The sequence below is a fragment of the Mesoplodon mirus genome (assembly GCF_964341445.2).
Source record: "Mesoplodon mirus genome assembly, chromosome: 6".
Lineage (NCBI taxonomy): Eukaryota > Metazoa > Chordata > Mammalia > Artiodactyla > Ziphiidae > Mesoplodon > Mesoplodon mirus.
Window position 1 is genome coordinate 79,649,080 of NC_138982.1, and position 20,837 is coordinate 79,669,916.

Consider the following 20,837-nt stretch of genomic DNA (forward strand, 5'->3'; position numbering starts at 1 on the left):
CCTCAGAACTCAGTACAAACCTTGTGACACCTCTTGCCACTTTTGATACACTAAGCTGAATATTAAAGTGTAGTCTGGGAGATCTGAGTCATTCCAAGATTGCTTTTTTGTTCTACTCCTTCCCCCTTCTACTACTCATTCCCCGTATCCTTCACTAGCCTCATATTTCTCTTTCTTTCCCTTAAATACAGATGTTTCCCAGGGTTCCATCCTTACCCCATTATTCTCATGTTGCTCTTCCTGAGGTATCCCATGCATAACTGCAGCTTCAACTACCAACTGAGTGCTTAGCACTCTGGAATCTTGTCTGCATCCTCACCCTCTCTCCTAAGCTCTAGACCAGCCCTGCCCAGTAGAACTTTCTACAAAATGAAATGTTCTATATCTTCACAGTACCAATGGCTAGAGTTAGCTGTTGACTTGAAATGTGGCTAGTGCACTTGAGTATCTAAAATTTTATTTTACTTTCTTTAAATTTATGTAACCATTTGTGGCTAGTGCCTACTACATTGGACAATACAGCCTTGTAGCCAGCTGCCTATTGGTTATCTTTACTTAGATATCCACAAGCATCATCAAAGCTAGTCATTATCTTTCCTCACTGATTTCCTCTTCCTGTATTCCTCATCTCTCAGGTAATTGCACCAACAGTCTACTCAGTGTCCCATCTATGAGACATCCTAGAATTTTTTCCCTCCCTCCACATCTAGTTCACCACTAAAACCTATCAATTTTTGGTACTGTCTCTCAAATATATCCCTTTTTATTTTTACCTTCCGCCTTATTCTGTCACTTAGCTACTGTGAACCCTAGGCTATATGCTGACCAACTCCCAGAAAGTAAAAAGAAAGTCATCTGTAGAACTAACTGAGTGACTAAAGAGAAATTTAGAACCACGCAGAGTAGGTAACATATATACACAATGTGCCTTTCCCTTTTGGTAGTACTGAATGACTTTCTATTTACTTGTGATTCTTTTTTCTAAATGTTCTTGCTATTGGATTTTTAGCCCTTTTCTCATTCCTCTGAGACAAAAAAAAAGATATGAGTCTTTTCTAAAGAAGGTGCATAATCTGAGAAAGCTTTTGGAGCGCCTTGTTTCTAAAATCTTACAACCATTGTAAAATAATAGAATTGGGAAAATCAATATTGAAAAAAATAAAAGGACTGCAAGATTGTTGGTACTTTCATTGTCCTGATTCTAGAACTTGAGAAAGCATAGAAGTGAGTATGTTGTAATAGTTGTTATCTTTTTAGGTCAGGTGGAAAAACATAATCGGGAAATAGAAGAGAAATCAGCATTGATTATCCAGAAACATTGGAGAGGGTACAGGGAAAGGAAGAATTTTCGCCAACAGAGGCCATCTCTTGTGGAGTATAAAGCAGCTGTCACACTTCAGAGAGCAGTGAGTCTGATTTAGTAAAAAGAGTACTGGATTAGGAGGCAAAGACATGGGTTCAAACCTGACTTTCCTGTTTACCTGCTGTAAAGTCTTGGTCAAGTCACTTAGCTTTTCTGAGCCTTAGTTTCTTAAAATGAGAACATCCTTAGCACTGGCCAAAATGATTTAGACATTCAGTCCTTAGTATTTCCGTAGACCCTTGTACATCATTTACCAAAATGCAGTGTTATTTGTTAATTTTTTTCTTTCTTACTTGATCAATGAGAATCTCAAGGGTTAGGAACTAAGTCTTATTTATTGTCAGCTTCCTGCATGTGCTTGACATATGAATGAATGTCTGCCCTATCTTTTTCACTCAGTTGTTATGTGGATCAGATGACCTAATTTATGGGAAAGTATTTTGTCAATTGTAAAGTCCTACGTAGGAGCAGCTTATCATATTAGATGTTTTTTAATGTGCAGATAATTAGATCATTATAATTCTTGAATTATAGAAGGGTGTTCTTAAATGATGATCTTCCTGGGATTTATCTGGAGCATAGTAATATTTTATTGCCTTGGAAAAGCATAGTACAAGGCTGTCTATTTCACTTAATGACCAGTTTTCCTAATACCTAGTTATTATACATAGTTAACATTCATATTAGGATTTCAGATCATGTAGCATTTAGTTTTATAATCCCTTATTGTTAAACTTTAGGTCAATTTCAGTTTTTCACAGTGATAGATTTTGAACAGTCTCCTTATTGATTTCTCTGATTAAGCTTTTACAAAGATTTCTTTAAACTGCTTAAAAAACAGTAAATACTAGGGAAATAGGAAGAGATGTCTGCCGCCTCCATCTTTCTTAGGCTTTTTGGGGGATTTTAGGCCATGTATGCAACAAACAGTCCTGCACCATCACTGAATCACACCCACATCTGCTGTTTACCCTCTGCTAAGCAATGCCATCTAAGGATTAACCCATGGACCCGTGGATATCAGTGCCTTGGGTCCTTTCTAATACCTTTACCTCATGGCTACCACCTTTTTTTTTTTTTTTTTTTGGCTGGGCTCCGGGGCAGCATGCAGGATCTTAGTTCCCCCACCAGGAATGGAATCTGTGTCCCCTGCAGTGGTGCAGTGGAAGCACGGAGTCTTAATTACATGTGGAAATGCTAATATTTTACATATATTGAGTTATGCTTATGTAACTCAGTACATGCAAAATATTAATTTCACCTGTTTTTACCTTTTTATTCTGCCTCCCAGAAAATTTAAAATTACATATTTGACTCACTTTATATTTCTATTAGCACTGCAGGTGACCTTGGTAACAAAGAAAAGGAAATATCAATTTCACAGAAGGAAGTTGGAATAACATTTTATTGAACTTATCCCTCAGGAGGAACTGGTTATTAGTGTCCTTGGCAGACAAAGGCCAGAACTGTTGTTTACCTTCTGTCCCTCACTTTGGTAAAAGAGAGGCATTGTTTCTCAGATAGATAAAAATCAAGAAAACCTTATGTAAACCTGCTAATTTCAAATTACACATCCTTATGTAAACAAGTTGGAGTTCTCTGTAGTGGTATAGTATTAGAATTAAATTTGAAGAATTAGCTGTCTTTTCCTTTTTAATGTTCCAGGATTATCTTTTCTTGCTTTTTCATCTCTTAAGCTCAGAAGGGGCCCCCAAGCACGCTGGAGTACCGGGTACCCATGGGGCCAGGCGGGGCTGGTGCCATCAGTCAGCTAGCAGGACCCCACCCTCCCCAGCCAGCTTTAGGCTCCCAGGGGAGTCTCTGAGGGAGATGGCCAGAGATGCTTAAATGGTCCTCTGCAATTTGGTGCAAGTGGCAAATGACTTTTCTTTCTACAGAGCACTGCAATCTGCTAAGCCTCAGCATGCTCTCATTTTAGCCTTTATATGGCATCCTGCAAGGTTACCCTCTTAGTGCTTAGCTGGGAGCAGTCAGAAGGGGTTGGAGCAGAAGCATTGGCTGACCTTAGTTTAAAAATCTAGATCCACTTTTACTGTTTGATGAATTTAAAGGCGGTAGACCAGGTGGATTTCCTGAACACCCACACTGAGGTTTTGAAACAGTGTATTACCTCCTGGAAGGGGGTTAGCACGGCCAGCGAAGACTTCTGTGGACATGCTGGTCAGTTGAACACAGGAGACCTGCAGTGGATGACCATGGGCTGGGGCATTGTGTGGAGATGCCTTGCTCAGAGGAGTCAGTCCATGGCCTACAGCTGTGGATTAATTTGAGGAGCTCATGGAAGATGGTGGAGCCTTGGTACCAGGAAGTGAAAAGCAGCAAAATCCCTAAACCCGTAAGGATGGTGTTACCGTTACTGTCATTTCTGGAGAAGCCCTGGGAATCAAGTCTAAGATTTACACTTACACACCAACTCTATATTTGGACTTCAGATTGAACCAAGGAGCAAAGCATTCCCAGCCTATTCCTAAAGGGTGACCAAGCTTCATTTATACCATATCTGGGAACATGCATATTGGACCTGATAACACACAACAAAAGATAGAACCTCATCACACAGCTGTGCCGGGGGAAGGTGACAGTGTCCAGGTGGAGAACAAGGATCCTGAGAGAAGCCACTTTGTCCTAATTCCTGGGGAGCCATTAAGAGAACCAGTTGTTGGGACTCCCCTGGTAGCGAGTGGTTAAGAATCCGCCTGCCAAGGCAGGGCACGTGGGTTCGATCCCTGGTCCGGGAAGATCCCACATGCCGTGCAGCAACAAAGCCCTTGTGCCACAACTACTGAGCCTGCGCTGTAGAGCCCGTGAGCCACAACTACTGAAGCCTGCGTGTCTAGAACCTGTGCTTTGCAACAAGAGAAGCCACCGCAGTAAGAAGCCTGTGCATCACAACTAGAGAGAGCCTGTGCACAGCAATGAAGAAGACCCAGCGCAGCCAAAAATAAATTAATTAAATAAATAAATTTTAAAAGAGAGAAACAGTTGTTCAACATGGGAAAGTGTGCTGACCCCTAAAGAATCCAAAATGTGATTCTTTCTTGACTTGAAATTTTTGTAATCTTCTGTTATTGTCAACGAGGTGCTACTAGTTTTCAAAAATGACTTAGTCCCCTCATGTAAGGACACAGCCTCATATACTGCAGAGACACCAAAACTATGACAAGATTTGCCAATTTTTTTTTACCAGATCAGTTCAGTTCTTGACATCAGCCAATGCTATTTAACGGACAACTACAGTAAATCTTTAAAGCTCTCATCACAAGAAAAAAAAATTCTCTAACTATGTTTGGTGACAGATGTTAACTAGACTTTTTGTGACAATCATTTCCCAACATATACAAATATCGAATCATTATGTTGGACACCTGAAACTAATATAATATTGTATGTCAATTATACCTCAATTTAAAAAAATAAAGAAGGTAAAAAGAACTAAAACTACAAAACTGGTCATGATAGAACCAAACCTAAGCATGTTTTTAATAAAGAGATTGCCATTGCTGATGACAGCCTGCAATGGATGAGTGAGATCTAATTGCATGTGTTTATCTGAAGTTTGGTCTTTATAATCATACAATCCTAAAAACCTGTTTTAAAGTCCTCGAGGATCTGATGCTGGGAAAATAACCGTTTGCTATTCAGATATGCCTGAGTTTGTTTCAAATTAAGAACTACAGAAATATGCACCATTTTAGTGGTAGAAGAAAATATTCTCGTCACCCAGAACTTTCTGAATGTCTCTTTTTACTCTAGGTTCATTTTTGATGCACACAAATGAAGAGATTTCTCAGGCCATTCTTGATTTCAGAAATGTGAAAAATGGCTTTGAAAGAGCCAAAACCTGGAAATCAAAGACTGGAAACTAGTGACAAGCACAAGGGCAGGTCTGGCTGCCTTCTAGAATTTTCCATCTGTGGCATCCACCAGTTCAGTGCATCCAGTTTCCAAAGCTGACTTTGCCAGTGCTTCTAAAGGATTCCACACTAAAGTGATAAACATGGTTTTTATAGCAATGTATGTGAGATATTTCCTGGCACAAGCAAATAAACCTAATTGTTCCTTCTTTTAAAAAAAAAAAAAGCAGCGGCTCAGAAGGAAGGTGATGTTTGCTGGCATCTGCTCTCTAGAGCCAAAATGATAGCTAATTCTTGCTACTTGATTATAGCAGAACAGTATCAAATATACATATCTATTAAAGACCAACCACAAAAGCACTTACTGAAACAAACCAGTTCAAAAAATAAACATTGGGAGACAAATACAATTTCAGAGAGTCCTAAAATGAAAAAGAATGAGGAAAAGAGACACAGATGTCAAGGTGGACTTTTCTGATCTAAGGGCAAAAATTCCTCTGTTCTGGAAACTTTACTCTGAGTTCCCAGAGTAGCATCATAAGCCTGGCTTCATACTAAAAGCAGGAAGTAGAGGAAAGATAGAAGGAGAAGCAAGGAAGAAAAATCAAGAAAAGGGAAGAATAGAAGAAAAGGAGAAAAATCTCTCAATAGGAGAATGTAAGCTCAGTTGAAGGCTCAAGTACTATAGTAAAAACAGGGGTATTAAGGAAATCTTTATACTGAATGTAAAAACCTCCAAGGCCTTTTTTCTTCTCAGCTCTCAGTGCTGTCAGCCAGGCTTGTATCCTGTAAACAGTAGGTTGAAAACATTTTCTTTAGGAAACCTGAACAGCCCAAGGGAATAGTTATACATATACTCACAATGAGGTACTCCAATGAAACAGCCCAGTTCAGTAGCCCTATAAAGAAGTACAGAATAGATAAACCCTACCCATCTGCTCAGCATTTCTAAACAGCTTTTTAGTGCCCACTCTTAAATATCAGCTGAAAGTATCACTGGACGTCTGCGGGAAGCTAAGGCCGAAACAAATAGAATAAAACTATTTGGTGGGGCTTCCCTGGTGGCACAGTGGTTGAGAGTCCGCCTGCCGACGCAGGGGATACGGGTTCGTGCCCCAGTCCGGAAAGATCCCACATGCCACAGAGCAGCTAGGCCCGTGAGCCATGGCCGCTGAGCCTGCGTGTCTGGAGCCTGTGCTCCGCAACGGGAGAGGCCACAACAGTGGGAGGCCTGCGTACCGCAAAAAAAAAAAAAAAAAAAAAAACTACTTGGTGGAAATAGAGATATTGCAGGGATAAGAAAACTTTTAAAATGTATTATTTTCTCCGAGATCTAAAAGAAAGTAATACATGAAACAAAAACCAAGATACTGGATAACAGGGAATAAATGGAATAAAATTTGACAGAAAAAAAAAAGACATAATAAAAGGGCTAGAAAAAAAGGTTTGGGAAATCTAGAGAGCAGGGCAAAAAGAAAACAGAAGCAGTCTAGGAGGTCAAACATTTGAAACAAACAAAACTGGAGGAGAAGAAATCAAGTAATTTAAGATTTCTCAGAATTGAATATCATGTGGTTTAGATTAAAAAGACTGAATGTCCAATACAATGACAAAAATACACTCACTATTTCACATTATTGTGAAATACACTGGGGCGAAAAGTACTTCTCAACAGCATCATTGGAAGCTAAAAGATATTGGAGTAAGGCTGTCAAATGTTTGATGGAAAATGATTTCCAACTAGAATTCTACATCCAACCAAACCATCAATTAAAGGTAAAGATACACTAAAGACATTTTTATGCATCACAAAGTCTCTGAAACAAAGGAATAACCCAAGAAAGGACAACATGGAATCCAGGAAACACAAAGGGAAGATGAAAAGAGTCACCAAGATGATGGGGAATGGGAGATCTCTGGATGACAGCTATGCACCAAGCATAGGGAATAATCTATCCAGATTGGAACAAGTCAGAAAGCTCCAGAATATGTGTATCTAAGAAAACTAATTTGATAGATTGCCTGATGTGTTTTAATGTATGAACAGTTAGGGCAGAAATTGTGATAATCAGTGATAAATATATAGAAAAATAAGCACAGGAAAATAATAGAGTTATTAATTCCAGTGAAAATAAAAGTATGCAAGGAAGAAAAAGTAATCATCACTACATGGTTGAAAAATGAATAGCCTTTATGTAGTCATAATAATGTAAACACTGAACATTAACATTAACTAAAATTATGATTTAATAATATTGGATATTTGGAGATATGGAAAGTATGTGTGAAAGAGAGCTAAGTCCTTATCTTTCATACGAGAAAGTCAATAGATAATACCTATCACTGAAAAAAATCACAAAAATGTAGATGGAGATAAACATCAGAAGAAAAACCTGAAAGAACTAAAGTTGCTGTCTTTGGGGGAGAGGTTTTTAACAATTCTTCTAAAACTGACACTTTAAACAATAGTTATATCAACAAACTTTTTGGAAAGCACCAAATAGTAAAATATTTTAGGTTTTGCAGGTCATACAGTTTCTTGTAACTATTGGACTCTACAGTTGTAGCCCAAAGGAAGCTGTGGACAGTATGTAAACAAATGAGCATGACTCTTGTTTCAATAAACCTTTGTAGACACTGAATTTTGAATTTCACATAATTTTCACATGTCATGAATTCTTTTCCTTTTGAACTTTGTAATCATATAAAATGTAAACAATTTTTCAGCTGTTCAAAAACAGGCAGCAGGCTGGATTGACCTGTGGGCCATAATTTGCCAACCCTTGCCTTAAGCAATGTAAACATACAACTTTGATGAAAATAAAAACTACAAAGAAGGGAGAAGAGTGAAAAAAATTTGGGCAGAATAATTTCAAATGTGTCTCCACATCTTGCCTGTTACAAAATTTCTTATCAGGAATTCATTCTGAAGGATGGGAGAAAGCACATTCATTTACCAAGCTTTTTCTTGTGTACCTTCTCTCCTTGATCTTTACAATCCTTTGGCTAAGTACAATTGGGATCCCTGTTTTCTGTAGACATAGAACCTATCCTATAGAGATTGAATGACTTGCCCAAAATCAAACAGTTTTATAAGGGACTAGAATTAAGACTAGAACCCAAAGCTGATTTCCTATTTTTTTCTCTTTATTGCCTTCTGTACAAATAATATATGAATATATCCTTGTAAAATATTAAAACACTACAGAAGAATATAACGATAAAGTTATTGTCCTCTGTCACCCCAGTCACAATCCTATCTTTCTCCCCATACACAAAAGAGTTAACAACTGTTGTCACTATCATATGTTTTTGTAGGAAGGAAATAGTTCTGTTAGGGAAGGAAAAATCACAAATCTTTTTTTTTTTTTTTTTTTTTGTCCCAGACTCTTAAATTCCTAGCAAAGTGCCGTAAGAAAAAGAAACTATTTGCTCCTTGGCAAGGACTCAGAGAACTCACTGATGCACGCAGAATTGAACTGAAGCAACAAGTGGATGACTATATCAGAAGACATCCAGTATGTAGGCTTTTGTGCCATGGTACCAGTGTTACATTATTGCAGTGGGTGATATTCACCAACAAATAAGTGTCTCAGCTGTATATGTACATTTATTGTTGGCATAAGGTAATGCAGTTGCTTTACCATAGTCAATGGATTTGGCGTCTTCTTATAATTATGTGGACCATAGAGGTAAAGTCAATAGTAAAGGAGACTTCACTTCAAAATTAGTGGTTTTCCATACTGCATCAGCAAGACTTCTTCACATCCTCACCAACATTTATTATTTTCACATCCTAATGAATGTGAAGTGGTATTGTGATTTGGATTTGCATTCTCTAATAATTAGTGATTTTGAACATCTTTTCATATGTTTATTGGCTATTTGTATATATTTTTTGGAGAAATTTCAATTCAAGTCCTTTGCCCATTTTTTAATCAGGTCGTTTGTTTTTGTGTTGTTGAGTTTTAGGAGTTCTCTGTATATTCTGGATATTAATCCCTTATCAGATGTATGATTTACAAACATTTTCTTCCATTCTGTGGGCTACCTTTTTACTGTTGATAGTGTCCTTTGATACACAAAACTTTTTCATTTTGATGAAGTACAGTTTGTCTGGTTTTTCTTTTGTTGTCTGTGCCTTCAGTGTCATATATAAGAAATCATTGCCAAATCTAATATCATGAAGCTTTTCCTCTATCTTTTCTTCCAAGGGTTTTATAGTTTTAGTCCTTATGTTTAGGTCTTTGATCTCTGTTTTTTTTTTTTAATGCACTGTGTGTGATTGTGATGCATTTTCCTGTTTAAAAAAGAAGTGCTGCTGTAGCCATACTCTAGTACAGCTGTTACTCTGTGGCTGAAAAGTAAGGTGTTAGCTGGAACAGGGCTGTATCCAAGATCCATGAACTGGAATATTTGAGAAAGCTGGGGTGTCAGAAGCTCTGTCAGCTTCAATGTTGAGATTATTTCATCCTTGTCCAAACTAATTAGGTAAGTTCCTTTTAAAGTAGCTGACTAGCCAAAAGAATATGGTCCTTTGAATGATTTTGTCCCTTGTTCTGTGAAATTAGAAGCTGTTATAACATTATGGCTTAGATAAGTTTGGGAGTGGGGATAGGACAAGAAGTTAGGTAGTCTTACCAGGTGGGGCTAGAACAAAAGGATTGGTCTTGTTACTCCTCTTCCAGGCCAGTATCTTTACCAAACTATTTGTAATTTTCACTATGATTTCTCAATCTTATCTCTTCTCCCAGAATACCATACTATGTGAGGAAGTGAGGTATAGGAGCATACCAAAAATAACCTGGCCCACCTGCATTTTCATTTAAAGCTGCTTTTAAGAGGCTATTTAATGCTTGCTCAAGAGTACAGGGTAGATATCAACCATAACATTCAATTGATGACAGACAGCTAAGCATTCTAGAACCTCTACTAAGTGGTTAAGTGAAACATACTTTGATAAATGTGTCCTTCATGTGACAGTTTTTTTGTCCTTTGTTCCCAGGGCTCTGAGGTATCAGATGTGATCAGCAGGGAGCTCCATTCCCAAGCACAAGAACGACTGCAACACTACTTCATGGGCAGGGCTCTAGAAGAGAGAGCCCAACAGCACAGGGAGGCACTGATGGCTCGGATCAGTACCAACATTGAACAGTTGATGAGTATGTGCTCATTCCATTTTTGCTTCCTAAAAGGAACAGCCTATGTAAGATTTTGTGACATCTAGATCTTCAGAAGGAAAACACCATTTAGTGGTCTATTGGCCCATCTCCTATCCTCAGAAATTTCTCCTTCTAGATCATATCACCACACAATGATTTCAAATGATGCAGACCCCATAACCTTCTTGACTGCTTCCCTCAGCCTTGTGATCATTGATATGTGTCAACTCAGAAAAGTTATTAATTATAAAATGCTGAGCCCTACTAGCCAGATTCTGTTATATAGTATGAAAAGCTTTTTGAACATATTTTAAAAGTAGATGATGAGAGTGGTTATGGTGGCACTTTAATGATGTGTTTTCACAAAAATTAATTCATCTGCTTCTCACAACCACTGGTGCATTTAATGAGAGATCCCATCCATGAAGCCAGTGTTTCAGATGGCCTCTGAAACACTTTTAGTATTTGTGGAGCAAAAAGGGCCAAGGTCCTCTCTTTAGTGCCATTACTTGCAAATTTTGTGTTCTTGAATGGATAGGTGGCTGGAACTGAGCCTCTCATCTGTAAGGATTCTGCTATTATATTAAAAGTTCCTGCTCTTTTAAATAAACCATCTAAAAAATCTACCTCTTTCTTTTATTCTTTCCCTTTAAACACGGAAGCGTGGGCTACAACTTGTGAATAGTCACATGCCATCTACAGCTGACAATAATAATAGACTCAGAGTTGGAACCTTGTTTTTGCCTGCTACTGCAGAGTTCCAGCTCTGTAGTTTTCAAGTTCCTGTTTGTTTGGTACAGAACTCTTCCACTCACTTTTTTATTTTCTGTTTACTACAGAAGCACCGAGTCTGAAGGAGGCAGAAGGAAAAGAACCTGAGCTCTTCCTAAGCAGATCCAGGCCTGTGGCAGCCAAGGCCAAGCAGGCCCATCTTACCACCCTGAAGCATATACAAGCACCCTGGTGGAAGAAGCTTGGGGAAGATGCAATAGATGAGATTGATGTCCCAAAGGATGAACTTAGTATAGAATTAGGAACTTTATTCATTGGTGGAACCAAACCCCCTTAAGGGAGTTACCTGGAGGAATGACAAATTATATTTCTAGAGATTATTGGTTCTGCCTCTGACATGCTAGTAGACTAGCGTTATCCTAACTCATGGTTTTCCAGAGGTTCCTCTCCAAACAAGACTTGAAGGCAGTAAGCAGAGTTCTACCTTGATTTCAGTTCTTTTTCTTTATCCATACTTCCATCCTTGGCCACACATAAAAATTGGTATGGCTTTTATTATGGAACTAAACTCAGCATTGTATTCTATTGCATATATGAAATGTGATATTTCTATTTTTGTTTCTGCTGTTTTCCAACTAAAGGTATTTTCTAAATAAATATTTTCAACAATTGTTCTGAAAAACTTGTCAGGGTTACTTCAGCTTTTCACATTTATTGATTTTTCTATTAATATAGGACATGTGCTCTTGGCATTTATTACGGTGAGGAAAAGAAGTGGTCATTTGAAAGACATTTGACTATTTTCTACCAAACAGTGTTTGAACTCAATTTCTGTCTTGTTATTTCTAAAAGGAACTACATTAAAAAGTCCTCCTAGGATTCAGTGCAAGAAAAATTTCTCCTGATAAAATTGCATTCTTTCTATTAAACTAAGAGAACTATATAACCCAGTATTTGCATTTTGATTTGTCTCTTAGGAATCTCAGAGCTAAAACAATGCTTACTTTCTGTTATGATTCTCAATACCTACATGATTATCTGGTTCCAATCTAATAATTTCTGATTTTCCTGTTTATCTTTAACTGTGTTTTAATACCAGAAGCCACCTCTATTTGTGTTTGTGATAATATGGAATTTAAGTTAAAATCAATTAAATCATTGACTTCATATCATAAGGAACCTGGAGTGTGCTTTTTCTATAAATGAGTAGGAAAACCAGTATTTCTGGATGGGAAGACCAAATACTATAATGTTGTTCATCCCACCAAAGTTAGTCTAGTAAAATTCTACTCAAGATTCTAATGTAATTTTTATTCATAATTGAAAATGAATAAAATTCATTTGTAAGAATAAGCAGATGAGAGTTCTGATTTCACTTAGAATGTAAAAAGCTCCATGAGAGTGTTTCTTGCATCTTAACAAAAAAAAATGCCAGGTAATCTATAAAAATCATTTTTCTTGAGCCTATCAGATAGTTGAGGCCTCAAGATAACCAAGTAAATTGATGGGACTCAGTATCTGTGAAATAAACCATTTCATCTTTTTTTTTTTTTTTTTTTTGGCTGCATTGGGTCTTCATTGCTTCACGTGGGCTTTCTCTAGTTGCAGTGAGCGGGGGCTACTGTTCGTTGCGGTGCATGGGCTTCTCATTTCGGTGGCTTCTCTTGTTGTGGAGCATGGGCTCTAGGAGCGCAGGCTTCAGTAGTTGTGGCATGCGGGCTCAGCAGCTGTGGCGCACGGGCTTTGTTGCTCCACCGTATGTGGGATCTTCCAGGACCAGGGCTCGAACCCATGTCCCCTTCATTGGCAGGCGGATTCTTAACCACTGCACCACGAGGGAAATCCCCCATTTCATCTTTAGTAGAGCACAAGAGACAAAGGTGGCTGGATAGGAAGAAATCAACTAAAATGTTAACAAATTCTTAGGAGTCCTAGGTAGTGCAGTGGATAAGGCTGTGCTTCCAGTGCAGGGGGCCCGGGTTCGATCCCTGGTCAGGGAACTTTATCCCACACGCATGCCGCAACTAAGAGCTTGCGTGCCACAACTAAGGAGCCCATGTGCTGCAACTAAGGAGCTGGTTAGCCACAACTAAGGAGCCCGCCTGCTGCAACTAAGACCTGGTGCAACCAAATAAATAAATACATGTTTTAAAAGCAAAACAAAAATTCTTAAAGGCCAAGTGTGGGTAGCATGTCAGTTTAGAATATCTAGGAACTTCCAAAGGAGAAGTTAGACCTCTACCAAACACAAACAAGAAAGTTTGGGAGCAGGGCAGGAGACCTGAAGAGATGCCTTTAGTGGCACAGGCAAACATGAAGTGATAGGCTGCTATTGGGTGACATGCCCAAAGACTCATTTGCTTTCCCAAACCCTTCTCTTAAAAGTCTTAAGCTGCTAGAGCAGGGGCAGCAAGCCCTCTTACCTCCAAGGCTCAGAGAAAATTCCATTGTGCTTAAGGAAGGAACAGAAACAAAACCTAGCTGTGTGTGTGTGGTGGGGGGGCGGGCGTGTGGGGTAGTGAACAGTCTAGCCCCAGATACAAGTAGAGATCCAGTGTTGCTGTGGGTGGGATAGAAATAAAAACCATCCTGGGAGGGAGGCAGGAAATGATTTTGGGCCCAGAAATCCTATACCAATACAAAGCAGATGTCTGCTAATGCTAATGCTTGCTCCTGAACTTTAGTGATTAAATATTGAAGACTTTATTCATCTTATAACAAAGTTTGTACCCTTTAACCAGCATCTCCCCATTTCTCCCACCTAGCCCCTGGGAACTACCATTCTACCTTATGTTTCTGAGTTTGACCTTTTTTTTTTTTCAAGATTCCACATAACAAGTGAGATCATATAGTTTTTCTCTGTCTGGCTTATTTCACTTAGCACAATATCCTCCAGGCTCATCCTTGTCACAAATGCAGGATTTCCTTTCTTCTCATAACCAAATAATATTATATGTTTATATTTTCTGACATCTTCTGTATCTATCCATCTATTAACACTTAGATTGTTTTCATATGTTGAAGACTGTGAATAATGCTGCAATGATGTATCTGAGATACTGATTTCATTTCCTGCAGGTATATACCCTGAAGGGGCTTGCTGGATTACATGGTAGTTCTATTTTGGGTTTTTTTTTTAGGAACGTCTATACACTTCCATCATGGCTGTACCAATTTACACTCCAACCAACAGTGTACAAGGGTTTCCTTTTCTCCAGTTCTTGCCAACACTTGTTATCTCTTGTTTTTTTTTTAATAAAGGACATCTTAACAGGTGTGAGGTGATATCTCATTGTGGTTTTGATTTGCATTTCCCTGATGATTAGTGATGCTGAGCACCTTTTCATGTACTTTTTGGCCATGTGTGATAATAATATTATCCACTGGAGTTAATGCAAACTCCAAAGTTGAGGTCATAGTCCCCAACAAAATTCCCTCATAAATTCAGATATACCCAGACTGCCCACACTTCTGACCAACTTACCACAAATTTGGGGGTTCCCACAAACCTATCAGGTTTGATAATTCTCTAGGATAAACCAGAGAACTCAGGAAACATTATACTTATGACTAGTTTTGCTGTAATAATACAAATAAGGTTTAGCCAAGTAAAGAACACTTAGGGCAAGGTCTTGGAGGATCCCAAACATAGAGTTTCCATGCCTTCTCCCCATGGAATCAGGATGCATCACCGTCTTGGCACACTGATGTGCTCACCAACCAGGAAGTTCAAATGACCTTTAATGTTAAGAGTTTTTACTGGAGTTTCATTACATAGGCATGATTAATTGTACCACTGGCCATGTGACAGAAATCAATCTCCAGCCCCTGACACCTCTCCAGTGGTCAGAAGGTCAGGCTGATATCATGTGGCTCAAAGCCTCAAAAGCCTCAAAACTCTAATCCCTTTGAGCCCACCACAAAGAATAAAGACACTCCTATCACTCAGGAAATTCCAAGGGTCTAGAAGCCCCATCCCAGGAACTCAAGGCAAAAAACAAATTATTTACTATACAACAACCCCACATTAACTGATATAAAAAGAGATGTACCCATATCTGGGCATAAGCAGTATCTACCTTCGTCTTTTCTGTTCTATACATGTATGACATCTAGTCAAAATTTGAGACACACAAAAAAGCTGGGAAAAAAAGACTTTTGTCAAGAGATAACAAACCCAGATTCAGAGATGACTCAGATATTGGAACTCACAAAAAATACCTTAATAAAAGACAAAATGTAAAAGTAAACAACGTGCAAAAACAAATGGGGAATTTCATAGAGATGGAAGCTTTTAAAATAGATTAGTGGAAATGCTAGCAAAGTCACAATATCAGAGGTTAAGTTCATTAGCAGTTCTTTGACAATGTTCATTAGCAGGCTAGAATTGAATAAAGAATAGGTAAATTTGCCAATACATCAATAGAAATTTTCCAAACAGAAACACCAAGAGAAAAGAAAAAAATGAGGGGTGGGGAAGTACGGAGAATAGAGCCTCCAAGAGCTAGGAGACAATATCAAACAATATGACATGCAAGTAATTGAAGTCCCAGAAGTAGAAGAAAGAGAAATGAGGTAGAAATAGATGAAGTAAAAATGGCCAAGGATTTTTGAAAAATTAATGAAACACAGATTCAAGAATCCCAGAGAACCTCAAGCAGGATAAATAACTGTTACAAATGTAAAAACACACCTAAATACATCATAGTCACATTGCTTCAAATCAAAGATAAATAGAAAATCATGAGAGCAGAGAAAAAGGAAAATTTTATACCAAGGAACAAATATAAGAGTTTCAATACACTTCTCATCAGAAACTATACAAGCCTGAAGACAATGGAAATGACATCTTTAGAATGCTAATAGAAAAAACTATCAACCCAGAATTCCATATACAGCAATAATATCTTTCAAGAAATTATGGCAAAATAAAGATTTTTTCCAGAAAAAGCTGATCATAAAGGAAAAACTAAAGATTTTTTGAAGAAGGAACAGGATACAAGATAGAAATTAGATCTACACAAAGAAAAAAAGTGAGGGAAATTGTAAAAATTAAGTAAATATAAAAGATTTTTTTCTTATTTTTAATCAGTTTAGAAGTTAATTTACTGTCAAAGATAGAGAATCTCAAAAGCAGCAAAAAAGAAGTGACTTGTCACATACATACAAGGAATCCTCAACAAAATATCAGCAGATTTGTTATCAGAAACGTTGGAGGCCAGAAAGCAGTGGGCCAATATATTCAATGTGCTAAGAGAAAAAACCTGTCAAACAAGAATCCCATATCCAACAAAACTGTACTTCAAGAGTGTGAGAGAAATTAAGACATTCACGGATTAACAAAAGCTGAGGAAGTTGATTATCACTACACCTGCCTGGCAAGAAATGTTTAAGAGTCCTGCAGGGTGCAATGAAAGGACATTAGACAGTCAAAGCTGGTATGAAGAAATAAATATCTCGATAAAGGAATCTGGGTGATGGCAGGCATCTGATTGAAGACAACAGCATCTGAGAAAATAGAAACCCTACCATTTGGATGATTCAGTGAACATACCATGGATTCATGGCTGTGGTTTTTCCATAGACTCTTAATCATTTCCTATTTAGGACTGTTGCGAAATAATTCATATATGTAATGGGGATATGTAAAGTCTCAAAGGATGACAGAAAAGCTATACATTTAAAATAAGATCTGGGAAAAAAACATTTATAGGACTCACTCTCATAGGTCACATTTACATTTAAAATAAAAGCAACCATATGGAAATATTAGGCCAGTTTGTTTTTAAATGTGTATCTCTGGGGCTTCCATGGTGACGCAGTGGTTGAGAGTCCGCCTGCCAATGCAGGGGACACGGGTTCGTGCCCCGGTCTGGGAAGATCCCACATGCCACGGAGCGGCTGGGCCTGTGAGCCATGGCTGCTGAGCCTGTGCGTCCAGAGCCTGTGCTCCACAATGGGAGAGGCCACAACAGTGAGAGGCCCACGTACCACAAAATAAAAACAAAACAAACAAACAAAATGTGTATTTCTGACTTCTGAATGTATTTACTTGAGTTTGTAAATGTCTCAAAGAAATTAGGAAAACATGATGTTCTCAAAGGCCTACTTCTTCTTTGCCAAAGTGTCAAGAACATTCATGGTAACAAAATTATATCTACATAGCCACTAACACACTCATACGAATTAAAGGGCTTAAAAGTTATACTTCCAAAAAACATATTTCCTATTTCTTAATAAAATTTTAAACATTCTACTTTACTTCTTCAATGGGTTTTTTTGAAGACATGTTCTACAGTTTCTTGGTCAGCAAATAGAGGAACTGAAGAGCTTGTGTTCTGTAGGTAAATGTTAACTGATACATACCTAATGTCTGTAAGACTAAAAAATGTTTGGAGAGTTGTACATCTGCATGTTGTAGTTGGGTTAATGAGTTTCAAATTATATAACATAAGCAACATAATTTTTTTTTAAATTAAAGCCAACCTTTTCCCTTAAGGAGTCTACAGTATAAAACAATGATTTTCATTGTGTGCTTATGGATCCCTGTAGGGGGTGGTCCTGAGACCCCTTCACTTACCGAAGAGTCAAAACTATTTTCATCATAATACTAAGACGTTATTTGCCCTTTACACTGTGTCAATATTTGCAATGATAGTACAAAAGCAATGGTGGTGAAACTGCTGGCACAAATCAAGGCAGAGGCACCCAACTGTTAGCAGTAACGATTGCATTCTTCATAGCCAGGCATTCACAGTATTGAAAACAAAAAATGACCTTCAGGGGGCCTCCCTGGTGGCGCAGTGGTTGAGAGTCCGCCTGCCGATGCAGGGGATACGGGTTCGTGCCCCGGTCTGGGAGGATCCCATATGCCGCGGAGCGGCTGGGCCCGTGAGCCATGGCCGCTGGGCCTGCGCGTCCGGAGCCTGTGCTCCGCAACGGGAGAGGCCGCAACAGTGAGAGGCCCGCATACCGCAAAAAGAAAAAAAAAAAAAAAAAAAAATGACCTTCACTTAAGAATGTTCTTGATAAAGGAGTAAAAATTAATTTTATTAAACTTCAACTTTACATATTAATATGAACTCACATTCGAATACATACCAATATTACTTAGTTAAAAGGTATTATTAAAAATAAAATTACATAAACTGACAGTTCAATAAATCATATTTGAAAGTATTATATCTACTGTATCCCTATATGGGAAATACCACGTGTGTGTGTGTGTGTGTTTCCCAACATTTCTGCACATTCGGTGATGATATATTAGTAGATTGAAGTCAGACATGGTGGGTGTGCCTATACCACAGAAATCAGTAAATGGTACATGTCTAAAATTTTACCCCTGAAGAAACATTTACCCCAGGTGTTAAACATTTACCAGCACATCACTGGATATAATCTACCTAAACAAAAGTTCAGTGGGATCTGTGATGGTTAATTTTATGTGTCAACTTGACTAGGCTAAGGGATGCCAAGACAGATGGTAAAACATTATTTCTGGGTGTGTCTGTGTTTCTGGAAGAGATTAGCATTTGAATCAATAGACTGAGTAAAGAAAATCTGCCCTCACCAATGTGGGCATGCATCATCCAATCTGTTGAGGGCCCAAATAGAACAAAAGAGGTGAAAGAAGGAAGAGTGAATTCTTATTGTCTCTTTCTGAGCTAGGATGTCAGATATAGTAGCTTCTGGTTTTCAGGCCCTTCAGACTCTGGGACTTACACCAGCAGTCCCCCAGTTCTCAAGCCTTAGGCCTGAGCCTGGGAGTTACACCACTGAATCCCCTAGTATTCAGGCCTTTGGACTGGGACTAAACTATACCACTGGCTTTCCTGGCTCTCCAGTTTGCAGAAGGCAGATTGTGGGACTTATCCTCCTTAACCAGTGAGCTAATTTCTATACTAAATCTCTTCTTATATATAACTATATATCTATAAAAAAGATGTATTCGTTCTGTTTTTTCCAGAGAATGCTAATATAGAGTCATCATTAATTTAAGTATATTAGGTGGTCCTGAAACACAAAAGTTTAAGAACTCCTGATCTAAGATAATCTCGCAGCATTAGTCTTTAACAGTTTGTCCCTTACCTAGTCTATCTGAGAATGTAAGGATATGCTGTTCATAGACCCTTCATCAAATCATCCCACCTTGCCTCTTTTCAGGAACCTGACTATACCCCTCCTACTCCTAATCCTACTCCTACTCCTTCTCCTACAACTGCAGCTGTTGCATTTAGTTGCAACTATTGCAATAAATAGTTGACATTTATTGTGTGATATGTGCCTGACTCTGCTAAGTATTTTATGATCATTATTTCATTTATTTCTTACAAGAACCCTACAAGATAGGAACATTTATAATTTTCATTCTATAGATGTGAAAAATGAAGCTGTGAGGCATTGACTAACTTGCCCAAGTTTAAATCCAGGTCTATACAACTCTAAAATGAACCACTTATTCATTTCAATTAATCATCTATTCATTCACTCACTCTTTTTGTACTTGAGATTTACGTAGGTATTTAATTGGTTGCGTGAAAATGGCCCATCTGCTTTATGGAACATCTCTTGAGGGCTGGGATGGTGCCCTATAATTTTTTAGTCCCTCAACTATTATTTATGCACTTTGAGGTGTTCAATTAATAATTGTTGAAGACTGAGTTCTCAGTATTTGACAAAGTGTCTATTACATCAGAGACTTTAAACTCTAAGATACTATTCATTCAATGAATACCTATAAGCATCTATAATGTAAAAGATGCTGTGCTAGATGCAGAAGGCACATACCGTCTCTGCTAATGGAGCTTATGTTCCAATAGAAGAGATAAACATTAAACAAGTAAATGATTTAAACTGTGATGACTATTATTTGCAGGAAATGATGTGTATATGAGAGTCACTAACTTAGTCTGGCAGATGACCAGAAGAAGCCCCTCAAAGAAATGAACTAAAGAATGAACTGAGTGAATTACAGAAAGTTAGATGAAATGAAATGGCAGAGGATTATGTCCCAGATGAAGGAACAAGATAAAACCCCAGAAAAACAACTAAATGAAGTGGAGACAGGCAACCGTCCAGAAAAAGAATTCAGAATAATGATAGTGAAGATGATCCAGGGTCTCAGAAAAAGAATGGAGGCAAAGATTGAGAAGATGCAAGAAATGTTTAACAAAGATCTAGAAGAACTAAAGAACAGAGATTAACAATACAATAACTGAAATAAAAAATACACTATAAGGAATCAATAGCAGAATAAATAAGGCAGAAGAATGGATAAGTGACCTGGAAGACAGAATAGTGGAAATCACTGCCATGGAATAGAATAAAGAAAAAAGAATGAAATGAAATGAAGACAGCCTAAGAGACCTCTGGGACAACATTAAATAAACCAACATTCACACTATAGGGGTCCCAGAAGGAGAAGAGAGAGAGAAAGGACCTGAGAAAATATTTGAAGAGATAATAGCTGAAAACTTCCCTAACATGGGAAAGGAAACAGTCAACCAAGTTCAGGAATGGCAGAGAGTCCCAGGCAGGATAAACCCAAGGAGGAACACACTGAGACACATAGTAAAAAAATAGACAAAAATTGAAGACAAAGAAAAAAATATTAAAAGCAACAAGGGAAATATGACAAATAACATACAAGGGAATCCCCATAAGATTATCAGCTGATTTCTCAGCAGAAACTCTGCAAGCCAG

General features: G+C 38.1%; 2 protein-coding genes and 1 pseudogene across 8 annotated transcripts in view; 2 read left to right on the forward strand and 1 right to left on the reverse strand.

Annotated features, from left to right (window-relative positions):
* Positions 1-12,421, forward strand: part of IQCB1 (IQ motif containing B1) — a 46,975-nt gene extending 34,554 nt beyond the window's left edge. For 4 of the 6 annotated variants that reach the window (XM_082624771.1, XM_082624773.1, XM_082624772.1 and 1 more), the window contains exons 12-15: positions 1,258-1,406; positions 8,625-8,756; positions 10,244-10,400; positions 11,240-12,411. In XM_082624771.1, the coding sequence (XP_082480897.1) occupies positions 1,258-1,406; positions 8,625-8,756; positions 10,244-10,400; positions 11,240-11,469 (668 nt within the window). In that variant the 3' untranslated portion in view covers positions 11,470-12,411. Of the gene's footprint in view, positions 1-1,257; positions 1,407-8,624; positions 8,757-10,243; positions 10,401-11,239 lie in introns of all 6 variants that reach the window. The other 2 variants (XM_082624775.1, XM_082624776.1) reach the window with 2 other exon arrangements.
* The window catches only part of EAF2 (ELL associated factor 2), a 121,964-nt gene that overhangs the window by 91,897 nt on the left and 9,230 nt on the right, over positions 1-20,837 (reverse strand). The gene's annotated exons all lie outside the window — the stretch shown is intronic.
* On the forward strand, positions 3,310-5,418 carry LOC309806714 (pirin-like; annotated as a pseudogene). The gene is made up of 2 exons: positions 3,310-4,064; positions 5,138-5,418. The product of its transcript is annotated as a pirin-like (transcript).